This window comes from Oxyura jamaicensis, chromosome 3, assembly GCF_011077185.1.
Source record: "Oxyura jamaicensis isolate SHBP4307 breed ruddy duck chromosome 3, BPBGC_Ojam_1.0, whole genome shotgun sequence".
Taxonomy (NCBI): Eukaryota; Metazoa; Chordata; class Aves; order Anseriformes; family Anatidae; genus Oxyura; species Oxyura jamaicensis.
In genome coordinates, this window is record NC_048895.1 from 84,512,435 (window position 1) to 84,532,301 (window position 19,867).

At 36.3% G+C, this 19,867-nt stretch overlaps 1 protein-coding gene across 2 annotated transcripts in view; it reads left to right on the top strand.

Moving 5' to 3' along the window:
• The window catches only part of PHIP (pleckstrin homology domain interacting protein), a 103,335-nt gene that overhangs the window by 62,236 nt on the left and 21,232 nt on the right, over positions 1-19,867 (top strand). For both annotated transcript variants that reach the window (XM_035320635.1, XM_035320636.1), the window contains 9 exons: positions 6,123-6,263; positions 7,063-7,139; positions 7,843-8,074; positions 10,085-10,204; positions 13,855-13,962; positions 14,428-14,552; positions 14,725-14,807; positions 19,151-19,262; positions 19,472-19,533. In XM_035320635.1, coding sequence (XP_035176526.1) covers positions 6,123-6,263; positions 7,063-7,139; positions 7,843-8,074; positions 10,085-10,204; positions 13,855-13,962; positions 14,428-14,552; positions 14,725-14,807; positions 19,151-19,262; positions 19,472-19,533 — 1,060 coding nt within the window. The remainder of the gene's footprint in view (positions 1-6,122; positions 6,264-7,062; positions 7,140-7,842; positions 8,075-10,084; positions 10,205-13,854; positions 13,963-14,427; positions 14,553-14,724; positions 14,808-19,150; positions 19,263-19,471; positions 19,534-19,867) is intronic.

The window sequence follows — 19,867 nt, forward strand, 5'->3', positions numbered from 1 at the left end:
TAATTCCTTTAAATGCCTTCCCCATTACAAATAAAGATGTAGGTATTTTCTCTCATGGTACCCTAATAATCATAATGCAAATTTTTATGGGATTTTCGAAGTCATGTTTTTTGATGGATCTGGAGTGCATTTTTCAGAAAAGAGGAAAACAGGATAGATGAAATAGATAGGAGGGAATGCATTGTACTAAAATTGAAACTGTCATCATAACTGACTTGAAGTTTTCATATAACCTATGAAAAAATTAATCTCACACCATTATACTGGTAAGAAAATATGAAGGATGTATATTCCATATTTACAAAAATCTTTTTCTGTCTTGTTTATTAAAACAGATTTTTATCTATGCATCACATGCATATCTGTGCTTTTCCAGCAAAATAACAAGCCCGATTGTGTAATTTAAGAAGTAAATGTTAAACAACTTTGAAAGGAGAACCCATGTTTTGGCTTTTGTAGTACACTTACTCAAGATGAGACTTTTCAACCCTTAATTAGAACCTTAGTAAAATTCATGCCTCCAAGAATGCCAGCTTGTTGTCTATTGAAAAGTAAAAATCACAGGGTTCAAGATGAAAAATTTTAAGACATTTTTAATTTTTAAAATTAAAAACAAGTGTCCTAGATTTGAATGATTTTTAATATAAAATATTTTTATTTAAATAAATATAGCTTGTTTTAATCATCTGCCAGGTTTTGTACACAAAAGTGTACAAAAGCTCTTTGTCCTTTATTGTTTTGGGTAGGTTACCAGGATACCATAAACGTGGTAACTCTTTCTTTCTCTTACGAATAATAGACGATGGCCCTCACAAACTCAGATTTTAAGAAACTTACTTGTTGAATTGAGGGGATGTAGTTTGGTGTTGAATTACAGACTTTCTTCAGCGTATTTAAACAATTGCATTGTTCAAGAGTTTTCCCCTTTTCTTTAGCTACAGCTCGATCAAAAAATCCTTCCTGCTGTGAATTCCTACCAGCTTACCCTTAAATTGTTCATTGGGTTATAATTCTCCTAAAATACCACTGGGACACAAAAATAGCAGAGTAGACTAGTTGGTCCAGCATTTCAATTTCAGCAATTGCTTTTATTACATCTTTGAAACAAAGAAAACAAACTTAATGTGGATGTTCTTTTAAAGAACTTTCCTTGGATACTTTTTTTTTAGTCTCCTAAATTTAAAGGCAGCACTGAACTCCTTGGATTCCCAGATTTTCTTTGTGGATCTTTGTACCCTTAAAATCCTACGGTGTGGAAACTAGCATAGGAAAACCTTTCTTCATTTTCTTATGTTGACCCAGAGAAGACTGTGCCCTTCGTTTATCTCACATCTGAAAGATCTCTGATCTGGATTCTATGCCCTGAACATAAGGTTAAGATAACTTGGCAACAAATCCTTCAGTGGCTTCCCACCTTTGTTCTGAGGAAATAGCAAGCAGTCAAAGTCTCTGCACTTGAGTGTGTGAATAAGTTTTCCATACAGTAAGTGTTGGTGAATTCAGTAACTATTTAAAGATGTTTAAATAAATCCTTCTTAAACCATATGGATACCCAATAGCATCATTGAAGAGAAAACTCATACTCTTCATTTTTTTTATTCTTTCTTAAAACTCTCTTTTCGGAGGACTTGGGTTGGTGAGGAGCTTACTGATAATTAAAACCCCTTGAGATAAGTCCTAGAGGGATTTGGAAATGAGTAGGTATCAAACGATATCATAGAAACAGAATGGTTTTGGTTGGAAGGGACCTTAAAGCCCATCCAGTTCCAACCCCCTGCCATGGGCAGGGACACCTCCCACCAGACCAGGTTGCCCAAAGCCCCATCCAGCCTGGCCTTGAACATCTCTGGGGATGGGGCATCCACAGCTTCACTGGGTGACCTCTGCCTCACCACCCTGTGAGTGGAGAATTTATTCCAAATATCTAATCTAAACCTACCATCTTTTAGTTTAAATCCATTTCTCCTATGCTTACACCCCCTGACAAAGAGTCCTTCCCCAGCTTTTCTGTATGCCCCCTTTAGGTACTGGAAGGCCCCTATAAGGGTCTCCCTGGAGCCTTCTCTTCTCCAGGCTGAACAACCCCAGGTCTCTCAGCCTGTCTTCACAGGAGAGATGCTCCAGCCACTTGATCATCCTCATGGCCCTCCTCTGGACTCATTCTAAGTCTTTGATGTTCTTCTTGTGCTGGGAGCCCCAGAGCTGAATGCAGCACTCCAGGGGGGTCTCACAAGAGCAGATTAAAGGGGGAGAATCACCTCCCTCACCCTGCTGGCCATGCTACCTTTGATGCAGCCTAGGATACTGTTGGCTTTCTGGGCTGCAAGCACACATTGCCAGCTCACGTTGAGCTTTTCGTGAACCAGCACCCCCAGGTCCTTCTCCTCAGGACAGCTCTCAATCCGTTCTCCACCCAGCCTATGTTTGTGCTTGGGATTGCCCCAGCCCAGTTGCTGATGGCCTCCAGAAGGCCCTGCCAACCTCACTCGTTCTGGGATTCTGTGAAATAAAAACTGCTTTACGAACTAACAGCTTGGGGGTATTTTATTTGTCATCCAGGGGAGAACTCAGTCAGTGAAGAATGTTAAGATTGGGTAAAGTTTTATATTGACAACTTCAGTAATGAAAACGTATCTCTTCAGAAAAATAAGAATGGGCATTCATTACAGACAAATTTAAGTTCCAGAGAACTGGTTCTGGTTGGGTAGAAGGACTTAAATAGTCTATCTAGTCAATACCTAAAACAATTACGTAGACCAATTGGCAAACTGATGTTTTTCATCATAATGTTTCAATCATAATGTTGGGAAAATCATATACAGACCCCCCAAAAAACACCAGAATTTAATTTCTTTGTCTCAAAGAGGCTGCGAGTATTTGTTGATGTTGAGGTTCTGTTACTGGCCACACACTTGTGACTGCTGCCGTTTGACTTGTTGGTAAAGGCTAATTCCTGTTGTCTTGAGGAAAGAGGAACAATTCTCGGAGAGTAGATCCTGCTGGTGAAGAAATGCTATGATTTTTTTCTAGCTAAAGCTTTTCAAAATTACTGTAACCCTGCATAAAATCAGCAAATCTGTGCTTCCTGGTAGATTCAAGGGTCTTAAGGACAGTAGAATTCAGTGCTTTACTGCGGAAGTTGTTCAGACACCAGTGAGTTTCCAGGGTATCAACTAATCCTTCATAAACGGTGTTAAGAAGTCCCTCAGCTCTGTCCAGATGACACATTTGTATCTGTCCCTTTCAAATACAGGGAATACTATTACTTGCATTTCACAGAAAAAACTGTTCTGACAGCAGCTGTAATTTCTAATGTACCTATAGACGTGCTCTAATATTGAACGGAACCCTTGGATATGGTACAAGGTACTTGTCAGCATGTGTGACTTCATCAAAGTATACAGAGCGAGAGAAAGTGATGATTGAGCCTCAAATCATAGGTAATCTTGGCTTTATTTTCAAACTTCCCATTACAGTTAAGAGTGCAATTTCAAGCTCTTTCTTCAGGATATATACTGGAAAAAGAAAGCTATCAGTTGTGTTTCCTCAGTCATTGTTGCAGAGTTTGGTGATGGATTCCATTTTGCCAGAAAACCTTATAATACCTCCTCTTTCCAGTGAAACCTTCATACTCTATCCTACTGCCACTCAACTACCACTGAATAAATGAGAATCTGCCTGACCTTGTACTGGGTCTGACCTACAGCTTCTAATCATGTTTTGGTAAAGCTGTGTTGAGTAAGATTGATGTTAAGTTATATTTTTTGGCAAGACCTGAAATATATATACCTTTTGTTCCCTTTCCTGGTCCCTGCTTGAGCAGGGCAGCTGCACGAGGTCAGCTCCAGAGGTCCCTTCCAACCTCAACCTAATTGTGTCATGGATAACATTTTTTTTTAAGTTCTTGTTTTGATACTGTATCTTTCCCAAAGCAGTCTGTTATGCTTTGGCATCACCACAATGCAATATGTATACAGTGATGTTACTTGCTTTGATAGGCACTTCCATGCAGGAGTGATTTACTTATTTTTTGTCAACCTCTGAACTGCCAAAAGAGAACAACTCTTTCCAAAACCAAACAGCAGTGCAAAGCACCTCAGTTTTTCGGGGAATCCATAGTTCCAGCGCAAGTAGGGTAAAGCTATATTTATAATAACCATTTGAGAAATCTTATTTCTGAATAGAAGTGTGGGTGTACATCTTCAGGGGCTTCATTTCTAGAAAGAAGACAAAAAATAGTGTAGTTGTAATGTAGCTTCTGCAAAATGCATCCTTGCTATTATTAACAGTATTGGACTGGTTGGTTTCATTGGGTTTATGTGATCCCATTTATGTTTGTGCTTCCTCACGCAGCGTTTCATGATGCTAGGAGCTGGATGGGCTTTATAAAAAAGCGGTGATGCCCAGCGAGTATTCTATGAAAGTAGCAGAAGCAAGTTGTTGTAGTGTTGGCTTTTGTGACCTGTCTGCTTCAGCAATCAATCTTGAGAGCTTGACAAGAAGTGAGCAGCCCCGGAAGGCTGGGGCAGATCATACTGTGTGGTGGGCCCAGCAGCTAGTCTTAGGGCTGCCTTACAGCTGTTCTGAGTAAGGTCAAAGCAGCTTGAGGAGATCTGCAATGTGCTGCCAGTTTGAATCCAGAAGAAGGAATGCCCCAGGTTTCAAAAGTCTGGGCAATTTTGAAATGCTGATTACTTGAGCAATCCTGATAGAAGTGTCTTCCAGTAGCTGCACTGTCAGCTTCTCAGGAAGAGAACACTGGTGACTTCCCAGTTTTCACTGGATGGAAAAAAATAAATTCAGAGCTTACTTATGAGAGCACAGAGCAGTGTGTGTTGGTCCTGTGTGCTTTGGTGAAAACTGTAATGTAATTGCACAGATCTACCGAGGTGAACAGGTGCAGTCATTCCTGAAAAAGGCATGCATCTTTCAACATGGAGGGTGGGAGAAGAGCTCTAACTATCAGTCTTCTGCATTCAGCTAAGGAAAACCAAATCTTAGATACAGCTTATTAACCAAGCTTTACTACAGTTCTCAACAGAAAGTAGGTTTTGTTTTTGGAGGGAAAATTTAACATTACAAAAAGCAACTTTCATCATTTGGGACAGGAAAGATCTCACTGCTCCAGAAGAAAAAAATGTAAGAGGAGTAGGTAAAAGCAAGTTATCCCACTAGAAAGCTCGGATAATATTAGTACCTTTCTGTGGTCTGTTTCAGTTCTTCTTGCTTCATCTCTGGTGTTGTTTTTTCAACCATATCAACACTTAATAATAGATATCTGAGATTTCCCTTCTGGAAGAATTAGAGTACTGGGGGAGGATACCACCTTGTGTAGCATCAAAAGCGTACAGAAGCTATTTCACTGGGACTGACCAAGTCTGAAGTTCAAGTACGCATGCAAAAAAAAAAAAAAAAAAAAAACAAAATAACAAAAAAAAGAAATTGAGACCATAGTGCTTAATTTTTTATAAGGGTGGGGGACTAATACAGGATTACATTCAAGTATTAAGAGCAAGTGTTTGTATTACATATTCTAAGCTTCATAAGAACTCAGATTCTTTACAACTGACTTGGGTTCATTTGAACTTTTCTGTGCATCATCTTACCATTTAAAGGCCATTTCTTGTCATGCAGGAATGACTGTAACTAAGGGATGCATTACTGTATGGTCCCTCTCTTCTAACAGATCTGACCCTTCAGATGCAATATAACACATGAGAGAGGTCTCTGTAGGAGTCCCCTTTCTGCTGGGCATTTTCATTAGTGTAATTTTGAGCTGTTAAAAACTCGTGGCAGCCTATCAGTTAACTATATAACCTTGTTGAGAATGGTGAGTATTCATGATTCAAGATACAATTTGTTATTAATATTTGGGAAAAAAATTTAATTTGTCCCAAATATACTGAACTACTTGGTGCTTATATTCACATACTCCTGCGTGTGTTTTATTCATCAGCTTTAGCTGTGGACTTGTGACTTGTTTTGAATTTTCTGATGTTGAAACTTGCATTCTGTTGCTGCTGCAAAAGTTGCTTCCTCCAGTACTACTGCTAAATAAAATGTTATGTATTAGAAAAAAGTATACTCAAAAATGATCTGTTTTGATTTTCATGTCTTCACAGAATCATTCTCATGATCATTTACTAGACACTAGTGACTCAAGAAAACAGCAGGCTAACCAGCACAACTACCGTACAAGATACGCATTAGAAGAAACCGCACGGCCTCCTGAAGAGTTAGAAAATGGACACAGCTCCTCAGATGTAAGATCCTCAGTCATAAGGCAGTCTTATAAATTCCATTTCTATTTGTTAAGCTTCTGCTTCAGCTAATTAAACTTAGTTCTTAGTTGAAACTCAGGTTACATTTTCATTGTGGGCTTTCTTTCATCTCTTTAAAAGTAGATATTAGGTCATGTTTCAAAAGCCGTTGCATGTGTTTAGTTTTGCCTAAAAAAAAAAGCAACAACAAAAAAACCAACAAATGGGATTTTGCAAAGTCAATGTGTGTGGTCTTAAATCTGTCCTAGATTTGTGAGCCGAATCAGTATGGCCTGTATAGTCTGTCAGCATGGTCACCTGCTCTAGGTGGCCCTGCTTGAGCAGGGTGGTTGGACAAGATGACCTCCAGAGGTCCCTTCCAGCCTGTGCTTCTGTGATATAGGTAGCTACAGTGGAAAAATGAGTATTTAAGGTTTGTCCTAATTTTCATTTGATAGTAATTGAAAAGATGGAGAAGTACTACTTTAAAAAAGTTTGGGAATAATTTTTCAAAAGGTAAGCTAGCCTTATTAAATGGAGATTGAGAAGACGTATGGTTCCATTGGCTATATCTTCAAAAATGTTGCTCTCCATCGTGCATCTCTCCAGGCATAGATACTTTATTTCTTTTCATTTAGTCTGTTAAAGTAAAGTGAATATCTGCAAATTAAAATGTCTTTTAACAATGTAAAACTTTTCTAACGGTCTGTGTTTATAAGATACATAAAGCCTAGAAGAGTCTTAATCATTTTTGAATTGTGAAGAAAACGCATTTCCTTTTCCTCTCCCCATCCTTTTTTAGGAAGGAGAAGTAGTTGTTGCCAGTGGTGGAACATCAGAAGATGATGAAAGAGCATGGCACAGCGATGGCAGTTCTAGGTAAGTGACAATACACCTTACAAAGTCCTGCTTATAAATTTTAAGTATTCTTGTCTTCTCTGTAAACAATTAAGTAATAACTAAAATATGTACATTTAGAAGATGACAGAGAACTTAAAACTTCCAGGATTTCATTTTCATCTGTATTATTGACTAACTAAAATTCAGAAAATGTTTCACCCTTGTTTGCCAGCTGCAGAATTATTTCCCATTGGTTTTGCAGGAGAGTTTTCTTTGCAGGCATGTTTCAGGCCTGCAATGGTAGATTCCTGCGACTGCCTCTGCTTGCCCTTGATTTGAAATTAAAGCAAAGATTGAAGTAGTTTCAACCCATTCTTTGTTTCTTCCTGAGCAGATATTTTTTGTTAATAATAGTTTAAAGTTCTTCAAAGCCAGAAGTCATGAGAACAATATCCAGGCTTTAAAATGTATCATCTTGAACTGACCAAGTTAATTTAAGATTCAGTAGTTGTACTAGAAGATGCTTCTTACAAGATCAAATGATTTCAAGGCTTTTGTTTTATTACCATTTAACTTGTAGTTAGAATATAGGTTTTTAGGAAGCATTTTTAAACAAATTATAGTTCTCTAGACTGTTAACTCTAATCTTGGATTGGATCATATTACATAAACTTACGTACTTTGAATAATTTTTTAACTTCTGCTCTTTAATATCTTTTTATCTTTTGCATGTTGTACATAGTGACTACTCTAGTGATTATTCTGACTGGACAGCAGACGCAGGAATCAATCTGCAACCACCAAAGAAAATACCTAAACTTAAAACAAAGAAAGCAGAAAGTAGTTCAGAAGATGAAGAAGGACCTGAAAAACAAAAGAAGCAAATTAAAAAGGAAAGGAAGAAAGGCAGTGAGGAGAAAGATGGACCATCAACATCACCAAAGAAGAGGAAACCCAAAGAGAGAAAACAAAAGGTTAGATGCACTTTGTATATTAAAGGATGTTCACTCTTACTGTCTTAGACAAAGTTAGATGACTGATTTGGTTATGTATGCAACTTAATATGGTGCAATTTGAAAACATGTCTTTTACTAGTCTTTACTGACTTTTGTAAGTCAAATGATAGATTCTTGTAATTATATGCTTTCTTAAATATGAGACACTTACGGAACATTTTTGATGTCCTTAAAGCCATGTTATCTCAGACCAGAAATTCCTGTGTTTTTTTTTTTTTCAGCCGTACTTGACAGTCTCATCACTTTATTACAACTTCTTTTTAAGACTGAACAATCATGTCGTTTTTTGTTTGTTTGTTTTGTCAATTCCATCGTGTGTGATACTTGCACAAGAATACAGTTGTTTTTTTTTCCTTTGGTAGGGCAGACTCAAACATGCTTACTCTGACAGGAAGAGAGTTTGGGGAGATATGATATAAAAAGCTTTTACAAGCCTGTAAGTGGTTTAGAAACAAATATATACAGGATGATTTCCTTCCTTATTTTGTTGCAGTGAATCCTCCAGTGACAGGCATGAAACTCAAAAAAGATCCTTTCCCCATTCTATTCCTACCCCCCAAAACCAAACCTGAAACCAAACCTGAGTATGGAATCTGTTTGTGGAGCTGATTAGTAAGGGATTTAGTAGTTTCAGAAATTACTAGACAAATTCATGGGGATTAGTCTCTTCAGTGTGATTAGTCTCTTCAGTGTGATTATTAACTGTGGTGGCCTGAGTTCAGGCTTGGCTTTGAGAAGGTTTTAAACTTCTGATTAATATGTGAAATTATAACAAGGGAGGAATTTGTTTAAAGAATGTTTATTTCCTTCCCATAATTCACCAATGAGCTAGACGGACTTAGCTCTGACATATTACATCAGTTTTTCAGAAGACAGACCTGTTTGAACCCAAAAAATCCATAAGGTGTTTCTTTATTAGTGATTTTTTTACACTGGAATGGCTCTGTTTTCATTTTTTGTTGTTCTTGTTTTTAATCGTGGTATGCTTTTTCCTGCAATAAATTCCAGTGGTGTGCTCAAAGCAGGTCCCATTCTGGTGAAACCATGTTTGAATTTGTGCCCTGGAATGACATCTGGAGTATCATATTTTCAGTCTGGTGGTACAGGGTCTTCTGTCAGTAGCCATGTAGCTTTCTGTACACGTACAAGGTTCTGTTAAGAATTACAAAGCAACCTCGCTTGAATGGTTGTGCAGAAACCTTTATTTACCTAATCCATGTCATTTCCACATGCTTTACCTCTGTGTACACTCATTAATCTATTTTACAGAGTTCCTTAGTGGGAGGGAACTGTATAGTTGTAGTGTCTTGTGGGCCAAGGCAACCATGTGATTATCTCACTAGTTAGACTCTTTTTCAGTCTAAGACACATTATCTCACTAGTTAGATCAAGCCTGATCAAAAATAGTTTCCAGTCCTCTTGAGATACTTGATTGTTTGCTGCCTGTTATCTTTGATGGATAGAGATTTGAAACATACCTTTTATAAGGAGAAGGAATGGGAAAGGTAAGTGTAGAACCTGTTCTCTGCTTACTGAATCTTGTTGCTAAATACAAATTTGTGATTATGGTTTCCAAATACAAAAAAGTTAAAAGTCAAGGCACGTGTGCAAATTTTTAGATCATCTTAAACAATTTTTGTTGTAGTCTTTCAATATTTTGTCTCATTGGTTAAAAAGAATGATGTATTTCAGTTTTATTTTTCTGGGCGTGAGCTGTAATTCTTAAATTCAATCTTAAATGCAAAAGGTTGTTATTTAAAAAACTTAGCTCTTTCGATTATTTTTTTTGGTCTTGATGTTACTGTAAGCTGTAATTAAGATCTATTTTCACACTGACAGTAAGTTCCTTTCTACTTTAAGTATATTAAAGGATTGGCAGTCAGTTTTTTAAAAGCACTTCCCAAAACACAGGAATGCCCCAAATGTTATTTTTTTCTCATACTAATCTTCTGTGTGCATTTTCTTTAGAGGCTGGCCGTAGGAGTTCTGGCAGAAAATGGTTTGACACTGGAAGAATGGCTGCCTTCAGCATGGATTACAGACACTGTTCCTCGTCGATGCCCATTTGTACCACAGATGGGGGATGAGGTATTGTAGTTTTTCCTCTGTGTTCTTCCTTCTTTCAGCTTGTTTTTGTCTTTTTTTTTTGTCTTCATCTTTGCATTTTTTTTCCAGAGATTTAATACCATTTATTATAGGAACATTTTGGATTTTCTTCAAAACATTCTTTGATCAGGCTAAAATTTGCATTTGCTTCCAATAGTCTTTCCCATACTTAAAAAAATGTTCTGCACACAATGTTGCTTTGACCTTTTTCTTCCATGCTGTTAACAGTAAAATTCCTTCTTGTACTACATTCAGTGTGTGACTTACAGCACACTTATACAAGCTGTTTGAGATGCTTTATCTAGTACAACTAGGCCTTTGTGGTAGGGCATCTTGTACCTTGAAAAATATGTATGAAATCAAATACAAATTTAAGTATTGTTTGGAAAACTTCTGTTTGGGACTTGAAGTGAAAACTGGGTATTAAACCTTTTTAAAGAAGAGAGGAAGAAATAGGTGATGTTGGTGTTTTCTCAAAACTTCATTTAATCTGAAGACAACCTCTGATGCAGTTCTTTTTCACATACATTGCTAATGCCAGAAAACTTCTGCTAGCCTCTTAAGTCAGAAAACCACAAGAATAATTTTGTATATATCCATTTTACATGGACTAAACTAAAACCATTTTGTAAACATGGCTCAGATGTCTCAGAATACAATAGCAAAAGGACACTCACCAATTTCTACTTTGGAATATATGAAATGGGAACAGTACGGTGAGTGTCATGAATAAGTAGTATCAAATAGAAAGTAATATTGAACACCAGAGTCTGTGCATGTTTCCTAAATTCCCCCAGGTTAAAATAAGAGGAAATAGCTGGCTTATGCTGTAATGTGTAGTCTGTTGGCTCTTCAGGAAGCAATGTGTTTCTGAGGTACTAAACAGAGTTCTTGTGTAGATCAGATCTTTAGAACATAGCTGGAGAAATACTTGACTTAGTGAAAGTCGGTTAATTTTGCTCCTGAGCTGCAGCCATTTGTTGGTATCACCTTAGAAACTGAATGGAGAGCAGTGGTTGCATGTACAAGAAGTTTTGCTTTTGTTTTTACTGGACAACCTCACTGATCCGTTTTGCAGCATAACTAAGCAAGAATTATATTCACTTCATTAGTGAGCAAGGGAAATAGGAGTTCAAGTCAGAGTTGCAATGGAGAACATGCTTATGTACTTACACCCTCCAGCAAACATGTTTTGGAGACTGTGCTGTTCAAAAGATCAAATCCAAACAAATACATTTGGTGCCTGATAGCATCTGGATACGGTGAAGCAGCCAGGGATTTATCTGTACCACATTACCCAGGAGACTTCGGCATCATATCCCAGTTTAGTAAGATAAACTCCGGTATTTGGTTTGGCACCTGCTGAATAGCTTATGCACTGTGTACTAGGAATATTTAAGTAGGCTGCATTCTTTTGCTGAAAAATTCTATATATTGGTGAACAGGAAATTTCCTATGCTGCATCTAGAAAGTAGGACTAGTTGCATTAATAGAGAATACATTAGTAATCAAGCTGCTTAGTCTAAAATTCTGTGTGTTTGCTTTTCACGGATTTGCTTTAAGATGATGAATAGCTTCTTTTCACTAGAAAGTTACTTTTGAGATCCACAGAAATAAAAGAAAGGTTTAATTAGAAAAATATGATGAGAAAAGAAGTCTCCTGTGGGCTTGGAACGTTTTGGTGGGATGGTTGATATATTTCGTAAGATTTGGAATGAGAGAGTTTTCAAATTTGTTCTCTTACAGCTGTGCAAACAAGTAAGAAACAACCGTAGTGCTATATTTAGGTATACCGGGTATGTAAGAATAGCACATACCACCCCTTTGCCCTTTTTGAATACTGCCATTTAAAGACCTTTGTCATGTGTCTTGAGGAACAAGGGAAACATACAAAAGACATGGGACTCTAGTTTGCCTGGCTGATTACCCAAGTACAATACATAGTTGTTGTAATACTCTGCTTTTAATGTGATAAAGAACATTTGTGTCTGGGTACTACCACAAATATCCAAAAGCAGGAGTTGATCGAGATTAAAAATACAATTTCCTGGAAAAGGGCACAAATTCTGTTTTCCACAGATATCTTTCAGAATTGTTGTTTTGATGGAAGGCACAGTGCGTGGAGCAATTTTCAAAGGAAAATATTCTGCTTTTGTAAACAATGTATTATTGGAGGTTTAGCAGAAACAGTAAATGTAGAAGGAACTATTTGTAGCCTGAGCCACTCAGCTGATTTTGTTGTTGTTATTTAACAACCCATTAAGGTGTAGGAAACAGTTATCACAATGTTGGAAGTGTAATTTGACTTGGCATTATTTTAGAGGAGTCTTCTAGTAGCCTCTGTTCCTCTTCTGCCAGTTAGGTGCATTGACTTCAATGTCTTCTGTAACAGCTGTGCTCTTTTTTTTTTTTTTTTGCTTTCTGGGTATTATGCACTTCAAATACCCTGAAAAGTAAGGTTATAAGAAGTTTGTGGTCTGAAGTAAAGCTTAAGAGTCCTTTATTTAAAAGAAAAAAAAAGAAAGCCATACGAAAGTAAGGAAAGTCAGTAACAGTTAATGTAGAAACTTGGCAGATACTCTTTATAGTATTTTATAAGAGAATATTTATGTGAAGCATGTAGAAATACAGATATTAGTGTTTGTCTTTATAAATGTATTTTAAAACTTATGGAGGGCTCTTTACTCTTCTTTTTTTTTGTTGTTGTTTTAGGCCTTTGCATTTAAGCTATTCTTCTTTCATCCTACTTGGTAGAAATCTCATGTTTATGGTTTGGGACCTTTTTAGAGGATTTTTATTTGTTGTGCATTATATTTAGCAGATACCTCTTTATAAGATCTTTGTTCTAATTAGTTTGAAGAAGCTCAGTTTTGCATTTCACAAACATTCCTTGAATGTAAGTTTAAGATTTTTGGCTTACTTCTTTATTGCAATAGTGGTTTATAACAACATCACTCATCCAAGTGGTATCAGGATCATCATAAAACAAACAAGAGTCTAGATGCCTGAATTGTGGAAGTTTGTAATGGATGGATTTGAAAGAATTTGTCATAAGCACTTGAAAGGTCTATTTTTGGTTTGTTCTTGTCTTTGTTAGGCTGTTCGGTGGTATGGAAATGAACACCGAGAATAGTAGAATATTACCAGTAGAATAGCCAGTAGCTGAATTTTCCTTCTAGAATGTATATCTTGTTCAAAAAAGATGCAATTAACTCAATTTAGTGATGGTTGATTGTCATCTTAGGGCTGTCTTACAGTGGTGAATGAGCAGGTGGATTAGTGCGATTTATGTTACTGCCATTGAATTGTGCTGTAGTGTGATGATTAATAGATGGTTTTGGTTTTGCTATTTATGTTGTTCTGGTTTCACATGTGCATTTTAGGATATTTTGCTCATATTGAAAATGGTATCCTTTCTCGTTTTTTCTGTAAAAGGGGAAAGTTTCTGTGATACCTGCTTTGACTGTCTACTTAATTTTATTTGAGAACCTGTGACTTATGCAGGAAAAACAGAAAGCAAAGAATTGATGATAAAAGAGAGAATACATGCATCACATGGCAGCAATATATTAGCATTTTTACATATAAAAGTCTTCATAACTTCTAAGATAACTGTCCCATTTCACTCCTAGGTCTACTATTTCCGACAAGGTCATGAAGCATATGTTGTAATGGCTAAAAAGAACAAAATATATAGTATTAATCCCAAAAAACAACCGTGGCATAAAATGGAATTACGGGTATGATTTCTTTTTCATTTTTGTTCGGTATCTTCATATAAAAAAAAAAGTTTGGAAACTAATGAAACAAACTTAAAGAAGATTCTTGATGCAGATTGTCTCTGATACTGTGCTCTTAATATTTTAGATAGTTGGAAGGGAAAAAAGTTAACCAATTAGACAAATGAAATCAGATCTTAATCTGTACTTTTTCTTTGAACCATTTTAGTAAGTTATGCTAAAATCATACTTTATCAGTTTAAGCCGATTTTATTTTTAATTTGGTTAAGTCTCATAGCAACACATTTTTCAAACAAGTTACAATACAAAGTAATATCTTGGTTTGAAAGACTAAATTTCTAATATTTGGTTTTGCTATGTTTTGGCAGAAATCCGGTATTTTCAGTATACCTATATTTTCACGTTTCAGAAAGTTGCTAGTCATCGTAACTTCCGTGATGGTATGTAATATTTTGTTGATTCCAGGAGCAAGAGTTGATGAAGATAGTTGGGATTAAGTATGAAGTGGGATTGCCTACTCTCTGCTGTCTTAAACTAGCTTTTCTTGACCCGGATACGGGTAAACTAACTGGAGGATCATTCACCATGAAGTAAGCACTAGTATATTCAAATTACTTTTTTGTAATTTTGGGTTATTTTGAAAGTCAGTGTCATGACTGGAACTTTTGCTTTTGAAATTTTGAATTCAGAATGTTGAATTATGCTTTACTTCCTGCTCTTGCTATTGTATTGCTTATTAGTTTTGTGTTCTGTTGTAATTAGGTACCATGATATGCCAGATGTCATAGATTTCCTAGTTCTGAGGCAGCAGTTTGATGATGCAAAACATAGACGATGGAATATAGGTGAGTGGTGGGAGTTTGTTTGGGCTTTTTAATGGTTTGTTTTTACATGTCTCCCTGGTTTCATGATAAGTTATTACAAAGTAGGTTATGGTAAATAAATCCTTAGTACTATGCTGGAAATGGAGGAAACGTTCTGGCCATATTTGGATGTGGAGTCCCACTTTGTCCTTGACTGAAGCTACAGGCAAGTAAACAAAATATAAAATGCGTTGTGTAAAAGAAAGTACAAAAATAAATCTCAGTTGTGTGTTTGCAGGGAGAAATGAAGAAAAAATTTTTAGAAATACGGTGTTTATTATGATGTTCAGTTGTTTATCGGTAACTGATAACTTACTTTATCCTATCTGTGATTGAAGGCCCTCTTAAAACTGCATTGTTACTAGAGCTTTTTTTCCCCAGATTTTCCGGCCTGCTTATTTCTGGAAACACAGAAGCACTTTATCAAGCATTTGATATTTATGTTCTCTAGATTGCACAAAGAAAATGCCTTTCCCATCTATTTTTGACTTGTTTGAGTAAAACATCGTATACTGGAGAATGTTAATAATGGGCAAGTCCTCCAGTCAGATCAGCTTCCTAGTCATCTTTTCTTTGCAGTAGCAAAGATCACCTTTTAACAATGAAATCTAAGTAGGGGGAGAAAAAGGTGCGGTACAGCAAAATGATTCTCTAAAGTGTGTTTTGTTTTGTTTTGTTTTCAGGAGGTCATGAAATTCATGTTCTTATTCCTCAGCATATCATTAGATTGACCCTGAAACTTAAAAGATTGAGCTAGTATTACTGATTCTTCAGAGTTCAGCCTGAGTTCTGTTCCCCTAAGAGAGAAATTTGGTTTTGATACCATGTTTGTAGAATTACAGACACCTTTTAAGTCCTCTAGTATCTCAGTATATATTGTAGTGACAAGCTCCTGAAAGTGAAATATTGATAGCCTAGCTTTTTTTTTTTTTTTTTTCTTTTTTAAACCAATTCTCAATGTTAAACACATCTTCTGTAAACTAGCAACGACTGATGTATACCTCAATTCCTTCGGCTCTCCTATTCAGGAGCTGTGACTAGCATATACGCAGCTGACTTGGTGGCACTTTTTACTGCTTCAGGCAAAGCATCATATAAAAGTGTGGAGGATTTTATTGTAACAACATGATGGTACATCTGATTGCCTGTATAGAAGGAACTGGTATAATACGTTTCTGCAAATATATTGCATCCCTTCATCTGTACGCGTTTTTTCCATTTTGATGTCCTCTCCTAAGTTCATTGTGACTAAGTAGCCTGAAGAAGTGGCACAGATGGATCTTAGATGCTTTTTCTTATCGATTCTTACCTGATTTTTCTGCCAGAAAAGATGAATTGATAGCCTGTCCTTTGCACATCATGATATCCTCGTTTAGTGTGTGCATGCATTGGCAGTATATAAATTACAAAATGCCCTATTAATACTTTACATGAACTTGTCAAAAAGAACAGCTAGCCTTCAGATCTATAGAGAATATGGTAAAGACTCTAGGCTTCTGAATCAGTCGGAAAATGTCCCTCAATTTCCCCTTTAAAGATCATTACAGCTGAAAGATCCCTTAAGTGTCGAGCTTGGTTAACACCTAAGATGTCACCATGCTTTGCTGTTTCTTGATAGTTATGGATCTGTGGTCTTCTCCTCTGCCACAATGTAAATGTTTTCCCACAAGTTTATGGCAGCAGTAAAAGAATGAGTGCCATACCTCATATGTGAACAGCATAGCCGGAAGTCAATTGTCATGACAGAAATTCAGGAGTAGTTGAGGAGATTTAAACTGTTAGCCCTTCCAACAAGGGCTCAAGGTTATGAGCACAGGTGGCATCTCCTTCCTAGGCTGGCAAGTATATTTCTAGAAACTTGAAGTGTGGAAAGTATTTTTGTGAGCACCAGAAGCATTTATCAAGCCTCCAGTGCAAATAACTTGAGTTTCAGGTCAACACTAATACAGAGTTTGTAACTCTGAGAACTGTGTTTTAGAGTTCATTGTTCAGTTCCTCTTCTGGGTGATAAGAGTAGCGGTAAAATAGTCTCCTTTTGTGAGACCATACAAAATGGTAAAGCAGAGATAGCAACAGCACTGATAAAATTATTACAGCTCTTCCAGGAATCTTCTGAAACGCTGCCCTGGTCTCTACTTGACACTAGAGATACTTTACTAGTGTATGCTTATTTACTTGGAACAAACCCTGCACTGTTCTGTTGCAGTGTGTAGCACCATATATAAATGTTCCATGCAGTTCTGGTTTGTTTTCTCAGGACTATCGTCATTATCATTTCTTATTCCTTTATGATTTCTGCCACTTAGCCTACAAATCAATATTTTTAGAGCTACTCTTTAGAAAGTCACTGAGTATTAAATTTTCTGGCTCCACTTTAAGTCATTAGAATATTGATCTCTTAACGATCCTTGGTGGTGGTGGGATTTTTATTTGGTTTTTGTTTTGTTTTTGTGCTAGGCTGGTGGTGGTGGTGGTGAGAGGAAGACTATTTACTTATCTGCAGCATTTATATTTTCTAATACTAAGGGACCCTGTGATTTAAATGTATGAATCCTCTTGAAGAGAGCACATTTCTAAAGGTTGAGAAGTGTTGGGTTCTTATTTCTACTCAGATTCTGTTTATTGCATATCTTTGTCTTATAGTTCAAGTAGAATACAAATATTTGGGCTAAAACCTATTCTGACAGGATTCCTTGAGCTTTTGCTATGCATATAAGATAGGTGTGCATACATGTCTCTTATGTATCAGCTACTTTAAATTCAAAATATATTTTAAACCTCCACCAAGCTAACGTCATCTGGTGATACTCAGTTTTGGAAAATTATGCTAAATCCCTCTATTAGTTAGAAGTTTCCATCTAATGTCCACATAGATTGCTTTCTCGTATCCCACGGATAAAATGACACACAGGACATTGGAGAGATGGTTATTGAGGAGACTGTTCTTGTGAGCATTTTCATTCACATGCACTTATTTTAGCATTCTTATTTAGCACTGGAATGCTCTGGCTTTTCAGAAATCCAAAGTGACTGTTGGCATATGCAGCCCTTTAAGTGCTTTTGAACTGCTTAGCACTGGAAAGGCATTCACAGTTGTACCTACTCCCATTTCTTTGTGAAACTGGTTGGGAGACTGATCTTTAAGAGCTCTGTGGACTGATCTATTCCTTTAAAATAGATCAGCCCTTGTTTACATTTCTGATCTTGCTTTTAAGATATTTGTGGTATGAATGGCTTGGTTCTTTTACATTCAGCACAACTAGGGCTTAGTGGAAGTTTGTAGTTGTCCTAGAATTACATAAATGGAACTAATCTATTAAATCTAAAAAAAATAAAATCAGTAAACATTTTGAGAACATTTTGAGAATATATGTAGTTACTAATAATTCAGACAACTGCCGCAAGCACTTCAGCAGAATGTTGTGGCTTTTTTCCCTTTTTGTAGACATACTGGAAAAAAAAAAGCCTTATAGAAGATGAGAAAGTATCTATAGTCTTCAAATCCTATAAAAACAAAAAAATGCTGTTCTTGGAATCTCAGATTTAAATTCCATTTGTTCCTGCATTGAGTTAACTGAATGTTCCACTAAAAAAAGTTGTTTCCAAATTTTGTAGCCTGTTTTACAGAAAATGTTAGAAATTATGATGATGTGTGTAATGTATTCTGATGTCTATTTTTTTAATAACACTTCTGACCTTTTTGCTCAGCCATATGAATACTTCGCAGTAGTGAAACCATTTCAAATCATCCTAAGTGACTTTGCTAACCTTTTGAAGAAGCATTAATAAATTTGATTCTTCTGTCAGTCATATTGCCTGCATTAGTAAAGGGAATAATTGTCTCAGTTGTGTTTGGAAGTTGTTTATACACACAGCTGAAGTACACGAGAAACCAAGGAGGATGAGCTCAGCAGCATGTGAAAGTATTACCTGTACACGGGTGTCAGTGCACAGTTATTTTAAGATAGCGTGTATTGTTTAATGCAAGTAGATTGTAGTCTCAAAGCTACAGCATTTGAATGTTTCACCTTTATATGAAATTAAGAAATAAATTCATATATAAAAGTTATGTGGACATATGTGCAAATCATCCATTGCTTCTATTTATGCTAATTATTAACTGTTTCATTTAGATTTAAAGGCAGCATTCAAAAATAATTTAAATTATTTTTTTTAAAGAACATGATTCATATTTGCCTGTTGATGCTGCAAATGTTTAAAGGGGTTTCTGTATTCAAGATCTAGCTGAATGTGTCTGAAAACTGCTCTTATTCAGAGGAGGCAGAAACCTTGTATTGATTAAATTATTTTTTGTTCTTACCTAGGTGATCGTTTCAGATCAGTAATAGATGATGCTTGGTGGTTTGGAACAATTGAAAGCCAGGAACCTCTTCAGCCCGATTATCCCGACAGCTTGTTTCAGTGCTACAATGTCTGGTTAGCAAACTTATCTAAAGTCTTTTATTTTAATTAGATATTTCATTTGAAGTACTGACTGAGCAACTTCCTTTTATTGAATTCAATCATGCTTCTCACTGTACCAGTTTATTTTAATATTCTGAAATAAATAAGTTATGTTACAGACATTAAATAATTACTTCGTTTAAGCCATATTAGTAGATAATTTAAATGTGGTTATTTTTAAGCTGGGACAATGGGGATACCGAGAAGATGAGTCCTTGGGACATGGAGCTGATACCAAGTAATGGTATGGTACATTCATAATTTAATTTGCTTTAAGAGTTTATGTGAAGAAGTAAAAAACTGTTGTGTGATTTCACCTGTTAAGGAATGGAGGGAAGTACCACAAACCAGTTGCATCTAAATAATGTTGTGAATTATGAGAATAAATACAGACCAACATAGACAAACTGTGATCTTTCCTTTAGGAAAGACATAAAACCATACTTAGACAAACAAAACATATGTTAGATTTAGTCACTAATGGTACAAAACCTTGAAATAGTTGGCATACAGTTGCAATTAACTTCTCGTACAGTTAGGGAGGTTTGAAGATAGACTTGTGCCCATGTCAGCTGAAA